The sequence below is a fragment of the Ornithodoros turicata genome, chromosome 8 (genome assembly GCF_037126465.1).
Source record: "Ornithodoros turicata isolate Travis chromosome 8, ASM3712646v1, whole genome shotgun sequence".
In the NCBI taxonomy this organism is placed as follows: Eukaryota; Metazoa; Arthropoda; class Arachnida; order Ixodida; family Argasidae; genus Ornithodoros; species Ornithodoros turicata.
In genome coordinates this window covers 6,180,188-6,199,408 of record NC_088208.1, presented here as the reverse complement: position 1 = coordinate 6,199,408, position 19,221 = coordinate 6,180,188, and the positions used below count along the sequence as shown (strand labels likewise).

Here is a 19,221-nt window from a genome sequence, read left to right as displayed (position 1 = left end):
TGTTGTCATGCTATGAATTCTATATGTGCTGAAAGTAACGAGAGGCTCTGTAGCCATATAAGGGTTAGGAAGAGAAAGTTTGTTACATTTAATTGGCAAGATAAATTACTGGGACTAAGAAAAGTTAACATCAATTGACATTTAAAATTGGGGAGTCAACGATTCAGCGACGGCATCATCTTCAACTGGACGAACCTGGAACAATAGGTGACTAGGGCATACACACAGGGACTTGTACAGGTTGGGACAAAAGTTTACGGAACACACGAGCTGCATACTTTTTTTTCAGTTCGACACCCTAGTGGATGGCGGAAGCGGATGAGTTTACTGTTTCGGAGGAGTGGAAGGGTGCGCTGTAGCTGTCGTTCTTGTGTCGCTTGGGTGTGCCTGGAAAGTGGAAGCCACCGCTGTGTGTCGCTAATGGCACACCCTTCCTACTCTCCGAAACAGTGAACTCACCTGCTTCCGCCATCCACTATAGGGTGTCGCACCGACGAAAAAGTACGCTGCTCGCGTGTTCCGCGTCTTTTGTCCCAACTTGTACATGATGCTTTTTCTTATCCGTGACAAGTATTTTTAAAAAAGCTGTGACATCAACCAAGTTGGCAGCATTTGTATAGGAAGGTTATGCAGCCAGGCGACTTCCTGTCTCACAAATATGTAACTATTGTTACAGTCCCCTATTATTCAAGTTTAGTCCGGTTGAAGATTCTGCCATAGTCAAGTCAAAACGGTGACCCCAATTTTAAATGTAATTTTCCTTCCCACCTAACTCTTATACAGTTTCACAGGCTCTCCATAACCTTTGGCATATTTTTCTCGTGTCTAACCACACCAGCCCTAACCTATACACACATATCTATTATATGTATAGGAATGAAAGGAAAATAGCCGAAGCTTGTCGTGTCTTGCTCGGACCACAGCCAGTTCCAGAACACTTTATTGATCACGATGGCACTCGTGCCTCTACACATGCGCCATAGTGGCGACACCACATTTCCCCCACGCGAAAAAAAATACATGCTAAGAAAAACAGTAAAATCTTATCAAATCAACAGCTATAGTCCTTTAAAGGGAGAATCCGCATAAGGTCCCTTCCGAGATTTTCGAATATTCGTCACCTTTAGCCATCAACGACCATGCCTGTAAAATATCTCCTTCGAAAACTGAGTCAAACTTGATAAAAATGATTTTCTTCTATGACGCGCTCGGTGACAGGGTAGTGCGAGCCACGAGCGCTTTTCTGCAAGCAACACCGAGCGTGATGTAAGTCGCGAGATATCCCGCGCCGTCCGCCTTGCTTTGCTGTGTGTTTTGGCAGTTTTGACGAAGGAAATTTTCCGTAGCAATTGTGTTCGTTACGTCGCACACTGATCTTACACCCACCAGGATGGCCGGTAAGACATGCTGTATAATCAGTTGTGGCAACGGGTCGGACACAACAACAGACGTAGCATATATTTCCAGTTTCCGACGGCCAAACAACGTCGTTTGGAGTGGGAAATGGCGCTGCGCAAAATCAAGTGGAGGAAGACCAGCTCGAGAACGATATGTTCTCATCATTTTGAGCCAGGAATGTTCGACACGAAAAGACGGCTCATGCGGGAACTCGGAGTGGCACCTGCGGGCACCTGCGGGAGGCTACGACCGCATGTGCACCTGCAACATGTTTCATATTACGCGTGCACCCGTGGCACTTATACAGGGTGTCCCAGAAAACGTGTCATTGAATTATAATAAAAAAACTACGCCACCTAGAATCATGCGGTCAACAGCATTTGTTCTTATTAGTTTTTGCCACCTCCTAATGTGATTGTCATGTACTCCAAGTTTAATTATGTAAATATATGCGAACTGAACTCGGAAATTTGCCAAGTAAAGGTCACTTTTTTACCCCACCAATATGAAGAGCGTGCCGAATGCACTCAAATTCATGATAATTCACAGTGATATTCACGAGCTATTCCATCGGAAAAAATAGCCGAATATCATGCTTTTCGGAGCACCGGACAATAGCGCGCGATGACGTTTTGAGCGCAATCGCTCTCAGTGCGACGAAAGGAGGTTCCGAAGCCAGCCCACAGAGTGATAGTAGAAAAAGTAACAGTTCCTAAAATTGGGAGAGGGAAAGCAAAATCCCAGCGAAAGTCGGACATGATAAGCCGTGCCAGTTTTATCTCTTTCTGCGATGTCGGGGTGGGCTGGGTTTCCAACCTCCTTTCGTCGGACTGACAAAGATTGCGCTGAAAAATTCATCGTGCGCTATTCTGTGCGACCTCCGTAGAGTATTATGTTCGGCTATTTTCTCCGATGGGATAGCTCCTGAATATCCCTGTCAATTATCATTAATTTGACTAAATTAGACACGCACTTCACATTGGCGGGGTTACAAAGTTACCTTTACTAGGCAAATTTCCGACTTAAGCTCGCAAAAATTTACATAATTAAACTTACGTTACACGACATTCATATGAGGAGGTGGCAAAAACCCAGCAAGAACAAATGCCATTGACCGCATGACTCTAGTTGGTGTAGTTTTTTTATTATAATTCAATGACACGTTTTCTGGGACACCCTGTATAAGAATGTGCGACAACCTATTAGAAACTCATCATTAGTTACTCCGAGTTCGAAAGTCTTCAGTGTATGGGTCCGAGGCCTCGGTTTCAAGCGACGCGCGCACTGGTACAGGGTCCGTCGAATACGGCGAGTCGTTGTGGTTTATGGTGACGGTCAAGTCATTCTCCTCATTAGAATACACGTCTGAATCGGGCTGAAGTCCCGTGGAGTTCTATTCTGATGCGGAGTCGGTTTCCATGACTGCACGTTGAGCGTAACTTGCTTCCTGGCGTTTTCAATGCAATACAACACATGGGAATCACGGCAGACGAATCTCGCGACTGACGTCACGGCGTGGCGCTCCTCGATTCCGATGCCACCGCCTGCTCGCATAGTTTCGGTTTCGCTTTATCGTTTTCGCTGTTTATAAATTATACGCGCACGTTTATACGAAACGGAGGCTGTTGTCAGCATCTGGGAGGTGGTCTCTGCTGAAATCAACTTTCACTTAATTTTGGGCACAACCGTTGCGGACCCGCGGACCGTTGCGAAGTGCGCATCTTCTGGTACTTCTACGAAGCTGAGGTGCGCAGTCTTCGTTGTTTTGTCTTGGTGGCTCAGGAAGGTTTGGCTGGCGTACCTGTGCCCCAGCCTGGACGACGAGGTCTTCTCTGGTGGAGCTCTCCGGTTCCCAGTACAAGGCGACAGGCGTCGATTCCGTTTCGGGACTCCTTGATTGTAGTAACTTTGGTGCCACGTCCTTATGTACTTTGGAAAACCTGCTTGCGTTCCAAATTTTCTTATCGTCCAACAAGGAGGAGTTCGGCCCTCTTTTCTCGATGATCTTCTTGGGCTCAGAAAACCTAGGTCGCCCTTTCCGTTGATGACGAGGTAGTTTCACACGTACGAAATCTCCTGGTTTAAAATCCCTTGGCTGCGCCCCTCTTTTGCTGTCAACGTATGTTTTTGTGGCCTTCTGTTTTTCCTCAACCTTCCGACGTAGCTGTTCCATCTCGTGAGCTGGATCTTCAAAAAATCTTGTTGTTGGGAAACCAACTATGTCGAGTTTTGTGCGAATGTTCCTTCGATGAAGCAAGTAAGCCGGTGCTAGCCCAGTCGATCCATGAGGTGTGGCTCGGTACACCAGTAAGTACTCTAAAACAGCTTCCTTGATTGAACGTTGCTCCAGGCGTGATATTTGTATGAAATTCTTCAACACTTGGTTGAACCGCTCGACCATCCCGTTGCCTTGCGGGTGGTACACAGAGGAACAAGTGTGCCGAATTCCACATCCTTGAAGGAAACTTTCGAATTCTTGTGAGACGAACTGAGGTCCGTTGTCCGTAATGATTTGGGAGGGGTAGCCTTCCCGGCTGAAAACCTGTCGAAGGAACTTGATGGCGGTCGTGCTGGTGACCGCACTTGAAAAACAAACTTCAGGCCACCGACTGTAGTAATCTATCAGTGTAATCATGTACCGACAGTCGTGTGGTGCTTCCTCGTAAGGACCCATTATGTCCATTCCGAGCTTTTCCCACGGGGCGTTTGGGAGCGGTACCGGGGTAAGTGGGGCTGATACTGCCTTTGCCGACTTGTCAGCCGTTTGACACACGGCACATTCGCGAATGGCAGCCTCGACGCTGCTGTCGATTGCAGGCCACCAGTACGGCTGACGAAGCCGTTGCTTGGTACGCACCATGCCGCCATGCGCCTCATGTGCCAGGGCAATTACCTTCGGGATCAGCGTGGAAGGGACAACAATCCTTTCTCCACGCAGCAAAAGTTCATCGACTTGAGACAGTTCCGCTCGAAGGTTGAAAAACGGTGCTAATTTGTCTGGGAGGGTCCGTTTCGTTGGCCACTGTGTGCTTAGGTAGCTCATTACATCCTGTGATACCGGGTCACCAGCAGTGGCTCTCTGTAGTTCGTCTTTCGAGATGCGTTCTGTAATTAGGAAGACAGTGTCGTCTTCAGGAATTCCCTCCTCAGTACTGGGAATGGGTAGCCGTGACAGTGCATCTGCAACCTGGTTCTCTGTTCCTTTCTTGTACACGACGGCGAAATTGTAATTAAGTTAAGTAGTTAAGTTAAGTGTAATTAAGTAGTCGCGTTAACCACCGAGAAATTCTAAGCGGTCGATGTCCGGCTCCTTGGGTGCCCAACAGAGTTCGCAACGCCTGATGATCTGTTTCCAGATTAAAAGGACGACCCCAGAGGTACACGTGCCAGTGCTCTATTGCCCAAACACATGCCAGAGCTTCCCTTTCTCCAGCGGAGTACTTTCTTTCTTGGGCGGCTAGAGTTCTGGATGCGAAAGACACGGTTCGAAAACAGTTACCGTCCCATTGGCGCAGTACTGCGCCGAGGCCGTAGCCAGACGCATCAGTCGTTACAGTAACTGGAAGTGTCGGGTCGAACATGCTCAACGCTGAGCATGTGGACATGAGTCTTTTGAGCCTCTCAAAACATAATTGAGCGTTTGTGCTCCACTGAAAGTCTTTTTCGCCTCGGAGCAAGTGACGTAGCGGTTCCACTTCGTCCGCATAATTCTTTATAAATTTCGCATAATGTCCAGTCATGCCCAGGAATGACCTCAATGTGCGAAAGTCGGTGGGTGCTGGAGCTTCCAGAATGGCCTTTACGTTTTCTTCTAGCGGCATAACTTTTCCTTCCGCGACTGTATGACCCACAAAGGTGAGTTCCCTGACACCGAACATGCATTTCTCGTTTAGCCGTAGACCTGCGTCCGAAAGACATCTCAAAACCTGGCGTAAATTCCTGGCATGCTCCTCTTCACTTTTTCCATGAACGATGATGTCATCAAGGTAGTGTAGTACTCCACTACAGTCTTTGAGCACATTCCGAGGAGCTTCTGGAAGGCAGACGGTGCTGACGCCAGGCCAAAACATACCCGTTTGTAACGGAACAATCCATCGTGCGTGATAAAAGCAGTGATATCACGGCTTTCTTCTGCTAGCGGTAGCTGGTGGTATGCCGCAGTTAGGTCTAGTTTGGAGAAGACTTTCGCACCGGCGAGTCTGTTAACAAGTTCCTCTATGTGTGGTAGAGGATAGCAATCCGGTATGACAGCTCTGTTCGGTGCTCGTAGGTACACACAAAGTCGAATACTACCGTCCTTTTTCTTAGCGACGACAATGGGCGATACCCATGGTGACGCATCAATGGGTTCTATGATATCCATGTCCAGGAGTTTCTTCAGTTCCTTGGAGACATCGCTCCTTACCTCTAACGGTAGTCTTCGAAGTTTAGCTATAGTGGGCTCCACTTCTGGTCTCAGTTTCACTTTATGTGCGTAACCTTTAGCAACGCCCAGTCCTGGAGCAAACAGTTGCGGAAATTCGCACTTCGCAATGTGCTCGCAATCAGACGTCGTGACCGTTGTCTCTAGGCATCGCATTTGCGCTCCGTCAATGTGTAAATCCAGTGCTGCGACTGCATCAAGTCCTAAGAGTGTAGTACCTTGCTGCATTACGTAAAATAGAAGTGAAGCGCTCTGCGTCTTGTACTTGACAGGGATGACAACGCACCCTCGCACTGGTATCTGCTTTCTTGAATAATCATGAAGCTGAATCGAAGCTGGTCGAAGTGAAAACTCTCTCGAGAAGGTAGACTGGTAGACGTCCCAGGATAGTATGGAAACAGACGATCCTGTATCAATTAAGAACTTGACATTCTTGCCTGCAGCTTCCACTGAAACGTAGATGGCCTTTTCCTTGGTCGTATGCACCTCGAGAAGCATAGCACTTGCAGTATTCGGAGAACTGGCTTCGTCCTGTGAGGTATCTGTTACTACTTCACGAGTAGTACCATGGTGCTGTTTGCTTGAACCTTTGCACATGGCTCCGAAGTGACCTACTTTCTTGCATTTAAAGCATTCCTTATCCCGTGCTATACAGTTTGGCGAGTTAGCCAAATGGCGCGTTGAGCCACAGCGATAGCAGACAGCTGATTTCTTTGTTTTTAGCTTGTCCCGGGGCTTGTTTGTCCCTTTGTCCCGGGGCGAGTTTTTCCTTCTATTGTAGGAAAGTCGTCCAACTGTTGCGGATTCCTCATGAAGCTGCTGTTGAGCTGCTCTCCGACTCTGTTCTACATGACCCGCTAGCAGAACCGCTCTGTCCAGAGTAAGTGCTGAGCCCTCTAGTAGTAAACGTTCCCGTACCTGCGGCAATACGGCTTTATCGACAAGTTGGTCACGCAGAGTTTCATCAAGCATCGTCCCGTAATTACAAGTAATGGCGAGTAATCGAAGAGCTGTAACGTAGTCCTCGACGGTTTCATCGGGGAGTTGTGCTCGTTGTCGGAACTTACGACGTTCCACTATCACGTTGAAACTTTCGGCATACCTCTTTTCAAGCGTAGCTAGCGCTTGCACATAAACATTGGTCGTGCCTGTGGACGATGCTCCTTCGATCGTTTGTGTGGTAGGTACGTCAGCAGCTGGCAGCGTATAGAAGATCCGTTGACCTTCTGTTCCCAAAGAGTGAAGTAGCACAGCTTTCAGTCGTTCTGGGGTATAGGATACGGCATCGATGGCAAGTATGTAATTTTCGAAGGTACGTCTCCATTGAGTCCATGGTATCGGTGGCTTGCCAGGTCGGTCAAGAAACGGCGGCACCGCAGCAGGAGCGCCGAAATTCATAACTATAATCTGAATAGATGGATGCACACCCCTTTTCGATCGCCACGTAGGTCCGTCCGACGTCGCCAAAATGTCGTGTCTTGCTCGGACTATGGCGGGCTAGAAGTCTAGCCGCCTCTTCATCTTTTGTGGTGTGTGCTGTGAGCTTTTTGGGATCTGAATTGAATTCCTCGATTTGGATGTGCTTTTTAAAGAAAGTTCAGCGAAACTATACCTGAAGCTGCTGTAGCAAGTTGGTGGCAGTTGCAACGTCACAGCGTGGCTCTTGGTTTCCATCTGGGCTGTCGAGCTGAATATGATACAGGGAGCCAAGCATAGCCTCTTCCTGTGATGTTTGGCCACTCTCTTCTTGGACCTGATAATTATTTCGTAATTTAGAAGCAGCACTTGTTCACTGTGACCTAATACATTTTACAGGCTGGGAGGCAAGAAGTTAAGAAGCCAAGCTATTTCTGGTTACCGTCTGGTCTGCATGCACTGCAGTGCCCTGTGCCCAGACTGCATGAGACGACGAAGCAGCATGTTGAGCTCCTGCAGAAGCCGTGGCCTATAATATAACGTATGAGCTGTGACATATATCTCATGCTTTTCTCTACATGCTATTTGATTCCGCTTACTTATTTTTTGTGACACTATCTTGAAAGAAATAATATTGGGTTATTACAGAAAGGATTTTTATATGTATTTTTTATGGCTCAAATAAATGTGTGATACTGGACTGCAACAATCTGTTTAATTCGGTTCCCGCCTCTTCTTTTTCTTTTGCAGTTTGTGATGGGAATCATTTCACAGGTTAGATAATAACGCCCACATTTCTCTTGGAGCAATAGTTGTTTTTATGCATATGATGCAGGACTATGTTGACACAGTTCAAGGATGATTGACACACTCAATGTTGCTTCAGAATTCATGCACGTATCTTTGTGTCTCCTTCCATTGCACATCTGATCGAATGACAGAAGTCTGGTATTACTAGATCTCTTTGTCCAAATGGCAGAAGTTGGGGATTGCAGAACCTTGGATGTGGACCTTGGAGGTACTTTGCGGACAGCCGTTCACTACACACAGGGAAAAGAATAGATAGGGCAATTACCATATCTTGCTTCCATTGAAAAACTGACGGCACGGCGTCGGGCTTCAGGCACGATCTGTTGTGCGTGGCGTAATACTCAGAACGATGGAAGTGCTTGGAGCATATCTTTTGTAAAGGTGTGGGGTGGAGTGACTCATCTCCAATGCTCTGAAGCCACTTCTTCATAAGGGCAGCATCTTCATGAGGAAGCCTGTAGGCGTTTCAACACGGTGAATAACCCCGCAAATCCACCGAGGTGTTATTCTGTTGCAATCGTTTTTTACTGTTCTTGACTTACTTGTGGAATGACACTCCAGATCCTGCCTTGTGCTTCGTTTTGCACTGCGGTAAAACGCATGAAGTCGGCATAGCGATGGCAAGATCCGAAAGTGAACAGCCATGTGGGGATTTGGAATCGAAACCAGGCCTTCCACCGTCTTTGCCTGCCATGCCAAACTTTTTGGCTGTCGTGTAACGCAAAGCTGCGGCAACATCCCATCACCGCTGATCTGGGGATGCCACCACTCTTTTCGTAAACTTCACAAAAACTTGCGTTCCGAAATGTAAATATCGAGCAGCCGTTCTCATAGCGCTGTGCTAGCCGCTAAGTTTAGCGGCGGAGCAGAGCGCGGCCGCGGCAACACTGCCTGATTCAATATGGCGCTCCCCTCGCCTGAATGTTCCGATTTCTCAGGTTTCCTTCTAACATACTCTCCTTATGATTTCTATGGACTACTGTGACACGTATACACTGGACCTCGCCGGCGTGTATTATTGTTTCGTGATACTTCTGCGCGTTGCAGTGGCACCAGGATGTGTTGTGTTTTTGGGGTGTTTACCGTCCATCGGTGCTTACGTCGCATTTACGGATTTTAATTCGTGGATTGTTTTCTCCCTGCGGCCATCGAGAGAGAACTTATCTTTAAATTGAAAACCAAAAAGATGGCAATACCACATATCTTCCAATGCAATGAATAGTATCGCCAAGTGAACAACAAATAAGTATTTTGGTTGTACGCGCGTGCAGGGTTCATTATGTCTGTTTATGTGCGCATGCTTGTTCCCTAATCACGAGGCTGCTGCTGACAACACACACGAAGCTCCGAGGCCGCCAAACTTTCGAGGGCCCTTGTCAACTCCAAGGGAGTTCCACGAGCATCCATTGAGTCGAGGACGATCGGGGTCAATGGTCAATCAACACCCTGTGACATCTTCCCGTAACATTTTGGCGTTACAGGTGCAGGATCAAATTAAAGAATCGCAAAGCGAAATTAATTGAATCAGGTAAATTGTAGGTCTTTCGTTTATCGATATATTCCAACTCTGATGTTCTTGTACTTTTATTGGTGTCGTACTTCTCGACACAAAGTTGTAACCATATTGAGCATAGGAACCCTTACGTATAGGCAGTTAAAAATGTACGTCGCACATTTGGGACATTATTCGCCATTTACAATTACAGTGACTAACAATATATGACGCGCACAGTATTGCGATCAAGCACTTGTACAGTGAACGACCTATCTGTCCTAACACACTACATGTAGGCATTTACTTCTGTTGAGACACACAAGTGTCACTTCTGAAATTCTCTCTCTCAGTGCAACCGAAGGCAGCGGCGAAATCCGGGATACTAAGAAGTGGGACGAAGCAGCGCTCTTTGAATACCTCAGGAATCTCCTTGGAGTCTTCTTCCCGTGGCATACACGATAGCATACAGAAGCGGATGAAAAGATAATGCTGCGTTTCCTTCCAGATGTCGCCGCTTGTAGACTCTCCCACGTTGATGACCAAATGCTGGAGGCCTTCGTACACGCTGCGAAGAGCATAGTACCACAGAACTGAGTCTGCCTCCCACAGGTTTGCTCCGGTGATCCTCGTCATATTTATACCATGTGCTGCACCGACTTTCTTCAAGCATGTAAGAGACCCGTGAAGGGTATTAATTGACGTGCTTGAGCTTCTAAACGGCACAGTCAAAGCACGTACCATTTCCTTGGCGATCTCGACGCCGAGTGTTGCCACGTTGATGTAAAGCGGAATTTCGTCCGACTGTGCGAAGAAGAGAACGGGAGGGTTTTGATACGCCGTGGGGATTGTAAGGAGTCTCTCGGCTTCGTGGAACCTTAGATCATTTTTTAATTGACTGTCGCTAGCCCTAATGATACTCGTGAAAGAAAACGACTTGCGGAGCATCACCTTTTCCTTTTGTCCCGCTTCTACATAAACCGCGAACAGATCTTTTCCTTCGAGCTTCCACGACGCATAATCGGTATGTTCATCCAGCATTTCCACTTCTGAACCATCGTAGGTAATCGCTGTGGTACGCTGTAAGATTTCTTGACCATTTTGTCGTTCATCTTCGTTAAACAAGCGGAGCGCGGGGCCAGCCGTAACCATGTCCCTGACACGTGCGCCCAGCTCCCTGGCTACTGTTCCGCTACTTAGATGGCCAGTGGATCGGGCAACCACAAATTGCCAGGTGTTGGTAAGGGCAATCCTCGTGGCACGAAGGCAGACAAATGGAATCCTGGCAATGTTCCTGTGCACAGTGAACCGGAGGAGATCGGTTGCGATGTTCACCAGGTGGTACATCTCCCGCAGACCCTCAGATCCATTTGAGAGGATCCTGCGAATATCCAGCAGAGACCGAAGTCCAGCGATTTCAATCTGGCTTCCAAAGTCGACTCTGAAACCGGGAGGTGCGTTCTGGTTAACAACCTCTATGGCCTGCTTTATGGTCTTGCGTGACGTCATGTGAGCAATTGAATTGAACGTCAACTGAGTCACCCAGGCCTTCGCACTGAGCAACTTGTGAATCTTGGCATCCAGGCTTAATATAGTGGCTGCATCGATGTTAGAGCTGATACGAGAATCATTCAAAAACTGCGTTGTCATGACTGTCATGGACTCGTCAATTTCGGAAGCACTACTGGTGTCCGCATCCACGACTCCATACATCTTGGAACGAATAGAGTATCCGAGGTCGAACCGCAAGTATTTCGATTTCTCACTGCGATGAAATCGAACCGTGAATGTTGAGTGTATATTCTTGGTTAATGACGTTTCGAGCAGAAATACGAAAATGTGTTGTTGCCGTTTCAGAATAGTCCTAAAATTCAGCAGTTCGATGACTTGTCCTACTGCGTCTTTGAAAGTTCCTTTGCTGCTAATCGCGTAATCGCGGCAGGCTTGATACAGTTTGGCCATTACGTGTAAGCCGAATCTGTCAGGATGGCTCGACTCCGGAGACGTGAGAGCCGTTATCAGGGAATGAGTGTAAATATTGATGACATCGTGTAAAAATCCCCCTGATTCTCGTTTGATCCACTTGCTGCACACGTAGCTATAAAAATCATCGCACGGGTGAATTTTCTTGTCCAGTTCGTTGTTAAGTTGCCGCTGGATTAATTTACATTCCACTGTTCTGCATTCTATCATCTTCCGTTGTCTCAGCGCGTCCTTGTAATGCTTGTAAATCCAGAAGGCTCCTGCCGCGGTGACACCCAGAATTAAGACGACGGATACGACGGTTCTTAACACCGTATTGGTGGACTTCGGACTCTCTCTCTCTGAATCTGAAAAGATATGGGCATGAAGTTAATGTTTCTGCGTTTTAACTTCAGTAACGTCGTGTGCGCTACTTTGCAGGCAGCAGGGCCCCCCTGTCCCCCACAACCATAGTCACAGCTGCCTCCCGTCGCTAAGGACACACACACACACAAAAAGGAAGTAGGGACCATGAAGAGATGGTGATGGAGACTCCCGAATATCTCGGCTTCTGTGCGGATAATGATTCTCAAGAATGACTCTACACATGTATTTTACCATATTGGACTCCACGCAGACGCAGTTAACGCGCAACCAATGCGGCGAGCGGCCGCCCAACACCCGCGGGGCTACAACATTTGCATTATGTATTTCGCAACGAGCGTCATTCAGGGTTCCTTTGCTCAAGGACCATGGAGAACAAAAAGACACGCATTAATCGCACGGAACGAGAAGAACCTTACCATTATATACGCAGGATTTTGCAGATAGCGTTTGCATGGACACCGTGTACTTCCACGATAAGCTCTTCCTAGAGGTTCTCGTCGCGTCTATGGAACTCCCAAGATCAGATTTCTCTTCGTCAGATTTCTTCCCGATTTCTTTCTTGGTTTGTTGTGGCTGACGTGAGTTCGAAGCTCTCTCCCTGGATACCTTTGGTGGATTCGTGGATGGCTCTTCCACGCTGGTCTTCGAAATCGGACTTCTCGAGCGTTTCCGCGATAAATCGCGATTTTTCTTACGTCGGGGGTTCCGTTTCTCCTCGATATCAGTGGCTTCCATCATGTCCATCGTACTGAATACTTTGCGATGTACCTCCAGTCACAACTGGCGAAACTACTTCTTCTTCGAAAAGGAATATCACTCGCTTGTCTTCTTCTTCTTCTTCATCCTCGGGGAAATGGCCGTTATCCACTCGCTCGTGCGGCTACGAGTGTGTGGCTTCTTCTTCTTCTTCGTCCCACGGAGAATGGCCATTAGCCACAAGGGAGATCGGCCAGGGCTATGAGGATGTCTAACTGTACTATGGCTGACGGTGACAATTTGGGGGGAGAATGTGATGGTTGGTGGATAATGTGATGGTTGAAGCGGTGGATGTGCTGAAGTTCGCTTGTTTTGGCTTCATGGCACAAGGGCAAGCATCGTGCATGTCGTGGTTATTTGCATAATTCTTCTTCTTCTTCTTCTTCGTCTACTTCTTCCACCACTAGGAACAGTGAGACGATGGCCGTGAGCGTGGCGTGTCGTCTTCTTCTTCAGCCTCCACCACAACATGACACCGCTTCTTTTTTCCGCATACATTACACATTTTGAAGTTAAATCAGGCCTGTGGTTGGCTGGAACAGGGCTTTACAAAAATGAGTGTCACTAAGTTCCCTTAGTAGTCGGCCCATCACGCACATTCCCCCAGGGCGTCAGTCGTGACGTTGCCAACCTCTGTGAGGCCGACAAGGGCGAGCCCTTTCACCATAACCACCGCCACCGAGTCACTCTGAACTCTGGAACTGAGTGGCTGACTTTGCTGTTCCTCTGTTGCGGCAATCTCTTTTGTTGTTGGAACTTGCTTGTTCTCTGCAATCTCAGGCCTGTCTGGCCTCTCCTGTTTCTCCCTCGGTTGCGCCGCCGCTTACCTCGCCAGTTGGTGAGACAGGCGGCGATGGTGACCGCTGCTCGTAGCGGGCCCGGCTCTTACTGGTCTGCGTCCGTGGATATTCGCTCAGTTCCCCTAAGCCTCTTCAAGACCAACGGCCTCACGGCCATCCCAGTTCCAATCAAGCCTACCGATGGCTCTGTCATTCGGTCCAAGAACCCGAAATCTCTGCTTCAAGGCCTGGAAGTCATTACTTCTGAGTTCCGTGGTATCACCGAAGTTCGCCAATATGGAAGAGATGGCATCATCTGCAAGTCTGAAAACGTCAACATCATCCGCTCGCTTCTGTCAACTTCCACCTTGGGCAGACAGACAGTGGAGGCCTTCATCCCGCACCATCTCGCGATGTGTCAGAGGGGTGGTGAGGGGCGTCGACGTCTCTCTTCCCGCTACTGAAGTCCTCGAGCTCTTCTCTGGTGCTGGTGCCCTCGACGCGTACCGCTGCAGCAGACTTGACAACGATAATCGCATCCGTACCCAGTCCGTAGTTGTGTCCTTTGCGGGACTCGCCTGCCCATCTGAAACCAAGTCCTGGCCACTCATCTTCTGCGTAGACACCTACAAGCGAAGAGCGCTACAGTGCAAGCGATGTTTCCGATTCGGTCATTCGGTCGTGAGCAGGAGTCTTCCTTGTCAGAGGTCATGGACTCTCGCCACTGCTCACGGGCTGATGCGGCTGCTGCCTTGAAGAGACGCGGTTCGGATTTCGCAAGCAGAACCCAGCAAGCTGTCCAGTCCCCATTCCCTGGCGATAGGCTTCAGAAGATGATTGATGCCGCCGTCGAGGCTGCAGTCTCGAAGGTTAGAGCGGAACTTGACTCACTCTGCCGCCATGGTTGCGTCCCTCTCTTCGGCCCTCTCTGAGACTGTCAACGCCATCTCCGGCAACAAATAAGTGGCTTTATCCTCTGTGCCCACTGCTGATCCCCCTCCTCAGTCCTGTGAACCCAGCTCTGCTCATCGGCCGCCCACCCTGGCCGCGCGTGTTCGGCCTCATCCCACGAGGCCATGGATGCATACTCCTCCAACTCCAAGCGTGGCCGATGATGACGTGGCCTCATCCGCGTTAATGTGGTGCAGCCCCTGTGAAAAGCCCCATGGCAAGCGTTCCAAGACGAGTGGCCGTCTCGGTGGTCGCCTATCTTCGTTCGACGCACGCTGACCTTGGGCTCTAACAGAGATCACCTGCCCATCTTCTTTGAAGTGGTCATACCGGCTAGACTCGCTGCTACCTCACGCTCCCTCTGTAATTACTCCTTGCAAGACAAGAACCTGGCCCGCCTCCTGCAGGGCGGCTCTGAGCTCTGCGGCAAAGCGGGCCTTTTTCACTGAACGGAACTCATTCCTCGCCATCCCGAAGACCAGGAAAGCCCTACATAGGCACGTTTCCAAGATCAGCAGGTTTCCCACCTCAGGGTTCCCCCCCCCCCGACTCTCTCGTCTTGTCCGATGACGCTGCGAGGGCCCAGCTGGAAGATTCGCTAGGGGCCTTGCTCTCCGCTTCCTACGCTCTCCTCCTGCGCGCGGCAGCCTCCCGTGGCGTCGCCGTCCGACTTCGTTGCTGTTCCTGCAGAGGAACTTGCCTGAGTGGTGCGCGCTCTCCCTAGCTCGGCTCCTGGTCCGGACGGTGTCTCAGGCAGAATGGTGAGGTTGTGGCGGCATTGCCAGCGTCATCACATCAAGGCGCGAATAATAAATAGCCTTGCCTCGCTCAGCCCGAGCTCTCGCTCTGACCTGGCAATTCCACCGCCATGTTGTTGTCTGGTCTCGTTAGTCTTCAGTAGCACTACAGTGGTGACCCGAACAATACCTTGGACAATACCTGACGGACCTGGACATGGCAGTCGTCAATTCCTCCGGCTTCTCGGAACTGCCCGCTCCGCCTGTGTCCCAGGTCAGCTTCGAAAGCTCCGCCCACGCCTTGTCTCAGCAGGTTCGTCACCTTACCCAGTTGGTCGCAAACCTTTTATGCCGACCAAGATCATCAACTTCCTGCCGCGCTGACCATCGCGCAGACTCCCCATCGGTTCCTGCGCGTTCCTGCTCCCGAACCTCCAGCAGACTTTGTCACTACCACCACCGTTTCGGCGCCGATGCACGACGCTGCCTCCTACCTTGCTCGTGGTCGCGACAGCCGAAAACCTTTTCCACGACAAGAGCGCCCGAGTCCACCAGCAGCCGCCTTTTCCACATCATTGACCGTACCACCGGGATGCGCTTCCTCGTTGATACGGGCGCGGAAGTAAGCGTCATACCCGCCGACAAATTTTCACGCCGACCCCGACAGCAGTGCTTCAGCCTAAGAGCCGCCAACGCCTCTACCATACCCGTTTACGGCCAACGGTCTCTAACCCTCAACATCGGGCTCCGAAGAGATTTTAAGTGGCTTTTTCTTGTCGCCGACGTCACCCAAGCAATTCTCGGAGCAGATTTTCTCAACAGTTTCAAGCTGCTCGTTGACGTCAACGGCAGGCGCCTCATTGATCGCTCAACGTCCCTGTCAGTCTGCGGCCTTAACCTCCCTGCACCACCATCCCGCGTACTATCTTGCACTGCGCCGGACGTCCCCTTCGCCTCTATCCTGAAGGATTTCCCTGCGTTGACTCAACCACCCGACTGGACGAAAGCCGTACAACACGACGTTGTTCACCACGTTTCCACCCGTGGCCCACCAGTTCACTTCCGCCCGCGGCGCCTCGCACCCGAAAAGTTCCGCGTGGCAAAGGCAGAATTTTACCACATGCTTGAACTTGGTATCATCAGGCCATCATCCAGTACGTGGGCTTCGCCACTGCACATGGCGCCAAAGAAGACCGGGGACTGGCGCCCGTGCGGCGACTATCGCGCATTGAACAAAGCAACCATCCCCGACCGCTATCCCATCCCGCACATCTTGGTCTTCTCAGCTCATCTGGAAGGCGCCACCACGTTCTCGAAAATACATCTCGTCCGCGCTTACCATCCGATTCCTATGGCAGAGGAGGATATACCAAAAACCGCCATCACGACTCCATTTGGCCTGTTTGAGTTCCTTCGAATGCCCTTTGGCTTGCGGAACGCTGCCCAGACTTTTCAGAGGTTCATCGACAACATCATTCGCGGATTACCATTTGTCTACGCGTACATGGATGACCTCCTCGTCGCAAGCCGCTCCCCAACAGAGCACGAACATCATCTTCGGGCACTCTTTACCCGCTTACAACAGAGCGGCATCATTATCAACGCCGCTAAGAGCGAATTCGGAGTCGGAGAACTCGACTTCCTTGGCCACCATGTCAACAGCCAGGGCATCATGCCTTTACCATCCCGAGTCGCTGCCATTCAAGACTTCCCGCAGCCCGTTTCCGTGACCAAACTACGACAATTTTTGGGGCTGGTGAATTTTTATAGGCGCTTTGTGCCATCATGCGCAGCCAAACTGAGTCCCCTCGAGGCTCTGCTCTGCACCAAGCGCTCGAAACACTCTGTGCTGGTTTGGACCCCTGAAGCGGCAGCTGCCTTCCAGGCAATCAAACAGGCAATCGCTTCGTCGTCCCTTCTATTCCATCCTCAACACGACGCCCCAACGTCCATCATGGTCGATGCCTCCAGCACAGCTGTCGGCGCCGTCCTCCAACAACGTATCTCTGGCGCTTGGCGCCCTCTAGCATTCTTTTCACGCAAGATGAAGCCCCAGGAGACTCGCTACAGTGCCTTCGGTCGCGAGCTCCTGGCCATATATCTCACCGTCAAGCACTTTCGCCATTTCTTGGAGGGCCGACAATTCACTGTATTCACCGATCATAAGCCCCTCGTCTACGCATTTTCTTCATGCAGCACAAGCTACACCCCTCGTGAGACCCGCCACCTCGCATTCATCTCGGAGTTCACCACAGACGTTCAGCACATCAATGGTGCAGATAATGTGGTGGCGGACGCTCTCAGTCGCGTCAACTTCATTGGGACAACCTGTCAGTCTTCGCTCCTCGACGCACTGGCCCAGGCCCAATCATCCGATCAAGAACTCTCATCTTTCAGAAGTCACCCTTCGTCTTCCTTAACCATAGACGATGTCGACCTGCCAGGCGCTACACAGCCTGTCGCGTGCGACACGTCACAAGGTCGACCCCGCCCATTTGTTCCGGCGGCACTTCGACGAGAAGTCTTCTCGACCTATCATTCATTGTCCCATCCTGGCATACGCGCAACTCAAGAACTCATTTCTCGGCGCTACGTCTGGCCCTTCATGATCAAGGACATCAAGCGCTGGGTTCAAGCCTGCATTCCGTGTCAGCGGACTAAGGTTCACAGGCACACCCGCCTCCATCCTTCTCAGTTTCCCGCGCCAGACAGCCGCTTCGCTCACATCCACATCGACTTGGTGGGACCACTCCCAATATCATCCGGCTATCGTTACATCTTCACCATCATTGACCGCTTCACCCGTTGGCCTGAGGCTGTACCGGTACCCGACGCCACTGCATCCACAGTTGCAGCCGCCCTCTTGAACACCTGGGTGTCGCGCTTCGGTGTACCGTCTATCATCACGTCAGACCGAGGTCCCCAGTTCGAGTCCGCCCTCTTCTCTAGACTCGTCAACACTATGGGCTGCAAGCGGATTCGAACGACTGCCTACCACCCGGAGTCAAACGGCCTCGTGGAGCGCTTCCACCGACAGCTCAAGGTTGCCCTCCGGGCTGCTCCAGAAGTCATACCGCTCGCGCTCCTGGGGATCCGTTCCACCTTCAAACCTGACATAGGCTGCTCCGTCGCCGAGATGGTATACGGCACGTCCCTACGCCTCCCCGGAGATCTCATTTGCCCGTTGCCAGGCAGCACTGCTCTCTCACCACCTGACTACGTTTCGCGGCTCCGCCGTACTATGGCCGCCCTTCGTCCAGCAACATCTCGGCCCTCGCGTGTGCCCTCGGCCTTCCAGCATCCCGACCTCGCCTCCTGCACACACGTCTTTGTGCGCTGTGACGCTGTACGGAAGCCCCTGCAACCGCCCTACACAGGCCCTCACCTCGTGCTGCGCCGTTCACCCAACTTTTACACCATTCAGCTGAACGGCCGCGAGGACACTGTTGCCTTAGAACGGCTTAAGCCGGCATACGTCGACGCTGTACCACCGTTGCCGCCCTCCTTCTCCCTGGAGCTACTCTACGACTCACCCTCCACGGCAAGCTGTCCGCTCACTACTCCAACTACTCTTCCCCCACCGTCGCCTCCTCGGCTGTCTACCCGACTCAGACCGCCCCAACAAGTCACTTGGGCTCCCAAGCTCGTTTCTGTTCGCCAGCTTCCAGCGCTTGGCTAGGGGGGATTCCCTGTGGCGGCATTGCCAGCGCCATCACATCAAGGCGCGAATAATAAATAGCCTTGCCTCGCTCAGCCCGAGCTCTCGCTCTGACCTGGCAATTCCACCGCCATGTTGTTGTCTGGTCTCGTTAGTCTTCAGTAGCACTACAAGGTCCCTGTGGGATGCCCATCCAGAGGAGTTCCTGAACATTGCGAACGTCTCCATCGAGCACTCGTGGATACCGGATGACTGGAAGGTGTCTAAGGTGGTTATAGTCAAGAAGACCGCCTCGAGGGGCCTGGCCATGGATAACATTCGCCCGATCGCCCTGACATCCGTCCTCTGTAAAACTATTGAGTGGATTCTGCACCGCCGTCTCTCTTCTTTTTTGGAGGCCCCTTCCGCGCTTAATGGTAGCCATATTGGCTTTCGCTCCCGCTGCTCAGTCT

General features: G+C 50.7%; 2 protein-coding genes across 3 annotated transcripts; both read right to left on the bottom strand.

The window, feature by feature from the left end:
* Window positions 1-3,067: 3,067 nt before the first annotated feature.
* LOC135366377 (uncharacterized protein K02A2.6-like) lies at window positions 3,068-4,258 on the bottom strand. The gene has a single exon (XM_064599056.1). The coding sequence runs from the start codon at window positions 4,256-4,258 to the stop codon at window positions 3,068-3,070; it is 1,191 nt and encodes a 396-aa protein (XP_064455126.1).
* A 5,381-nt stretch (window positions 4,259-9,639) lies between these two features.
* On the bottom strand, window positions 9,640-12,973 carry LOC135365876 (uncharacterized). 2 transcript variants are annotated; one of them, XM_064598562.1, is made up of 3 exons: window positions 12,305-12,973; window positions 10,281-11,869; window positions 9,640-10,202 (listed from the first exon to the last, which is right to left on the bottom strand). In XM_064598562.1, the coding sequence occupies exons 1-3, from the start codon at window positions 12,630-12,632 to the stop codon at window positions 9,843-9,845; spliced, it is 2,277 nt and encodes a 758-aa protein (XP_064454632.1). In that variant the 5' UTR covers window positions 12,633-12,973; the 3' UTR covers window positions 9,640-9,842. The 2 variants fall into 2 exon arrangements, with proteins under 2 accessions (XP_064454632.1, XP_064454631.1); XM_064598561.1 differs by having other exon boundaries at window positions 9,640-11,869.
* Window positions 12,974-19,221: the final 6,248 nt, after the last annotated feature.

Bases quoted from the DNA above. Each gene is read 5' to 3' on its own strand.
- LOC135366377 (XM_064599056.1), bottom strand. From the start codon at position 4,258: ATGGTGCGTACCAAGCAACGGCTTCGTCAGCCGTACTGGTGGCCTGCA.
- LOC135365876 (XM_064598561.1), bottom strand. From the start codon at position 12,632: ATGGACATGATGGAAGCCACTGATATCGAGGAGAAACGGAACCCCCGA. The intron at 11,870-12,304 runs GTAAGGTTCTTC...ATATCTTTTCAG, and splicing joins AAAATCCTGCGTATATAATG to ATTCAGAGAGAGAGAGTCCG.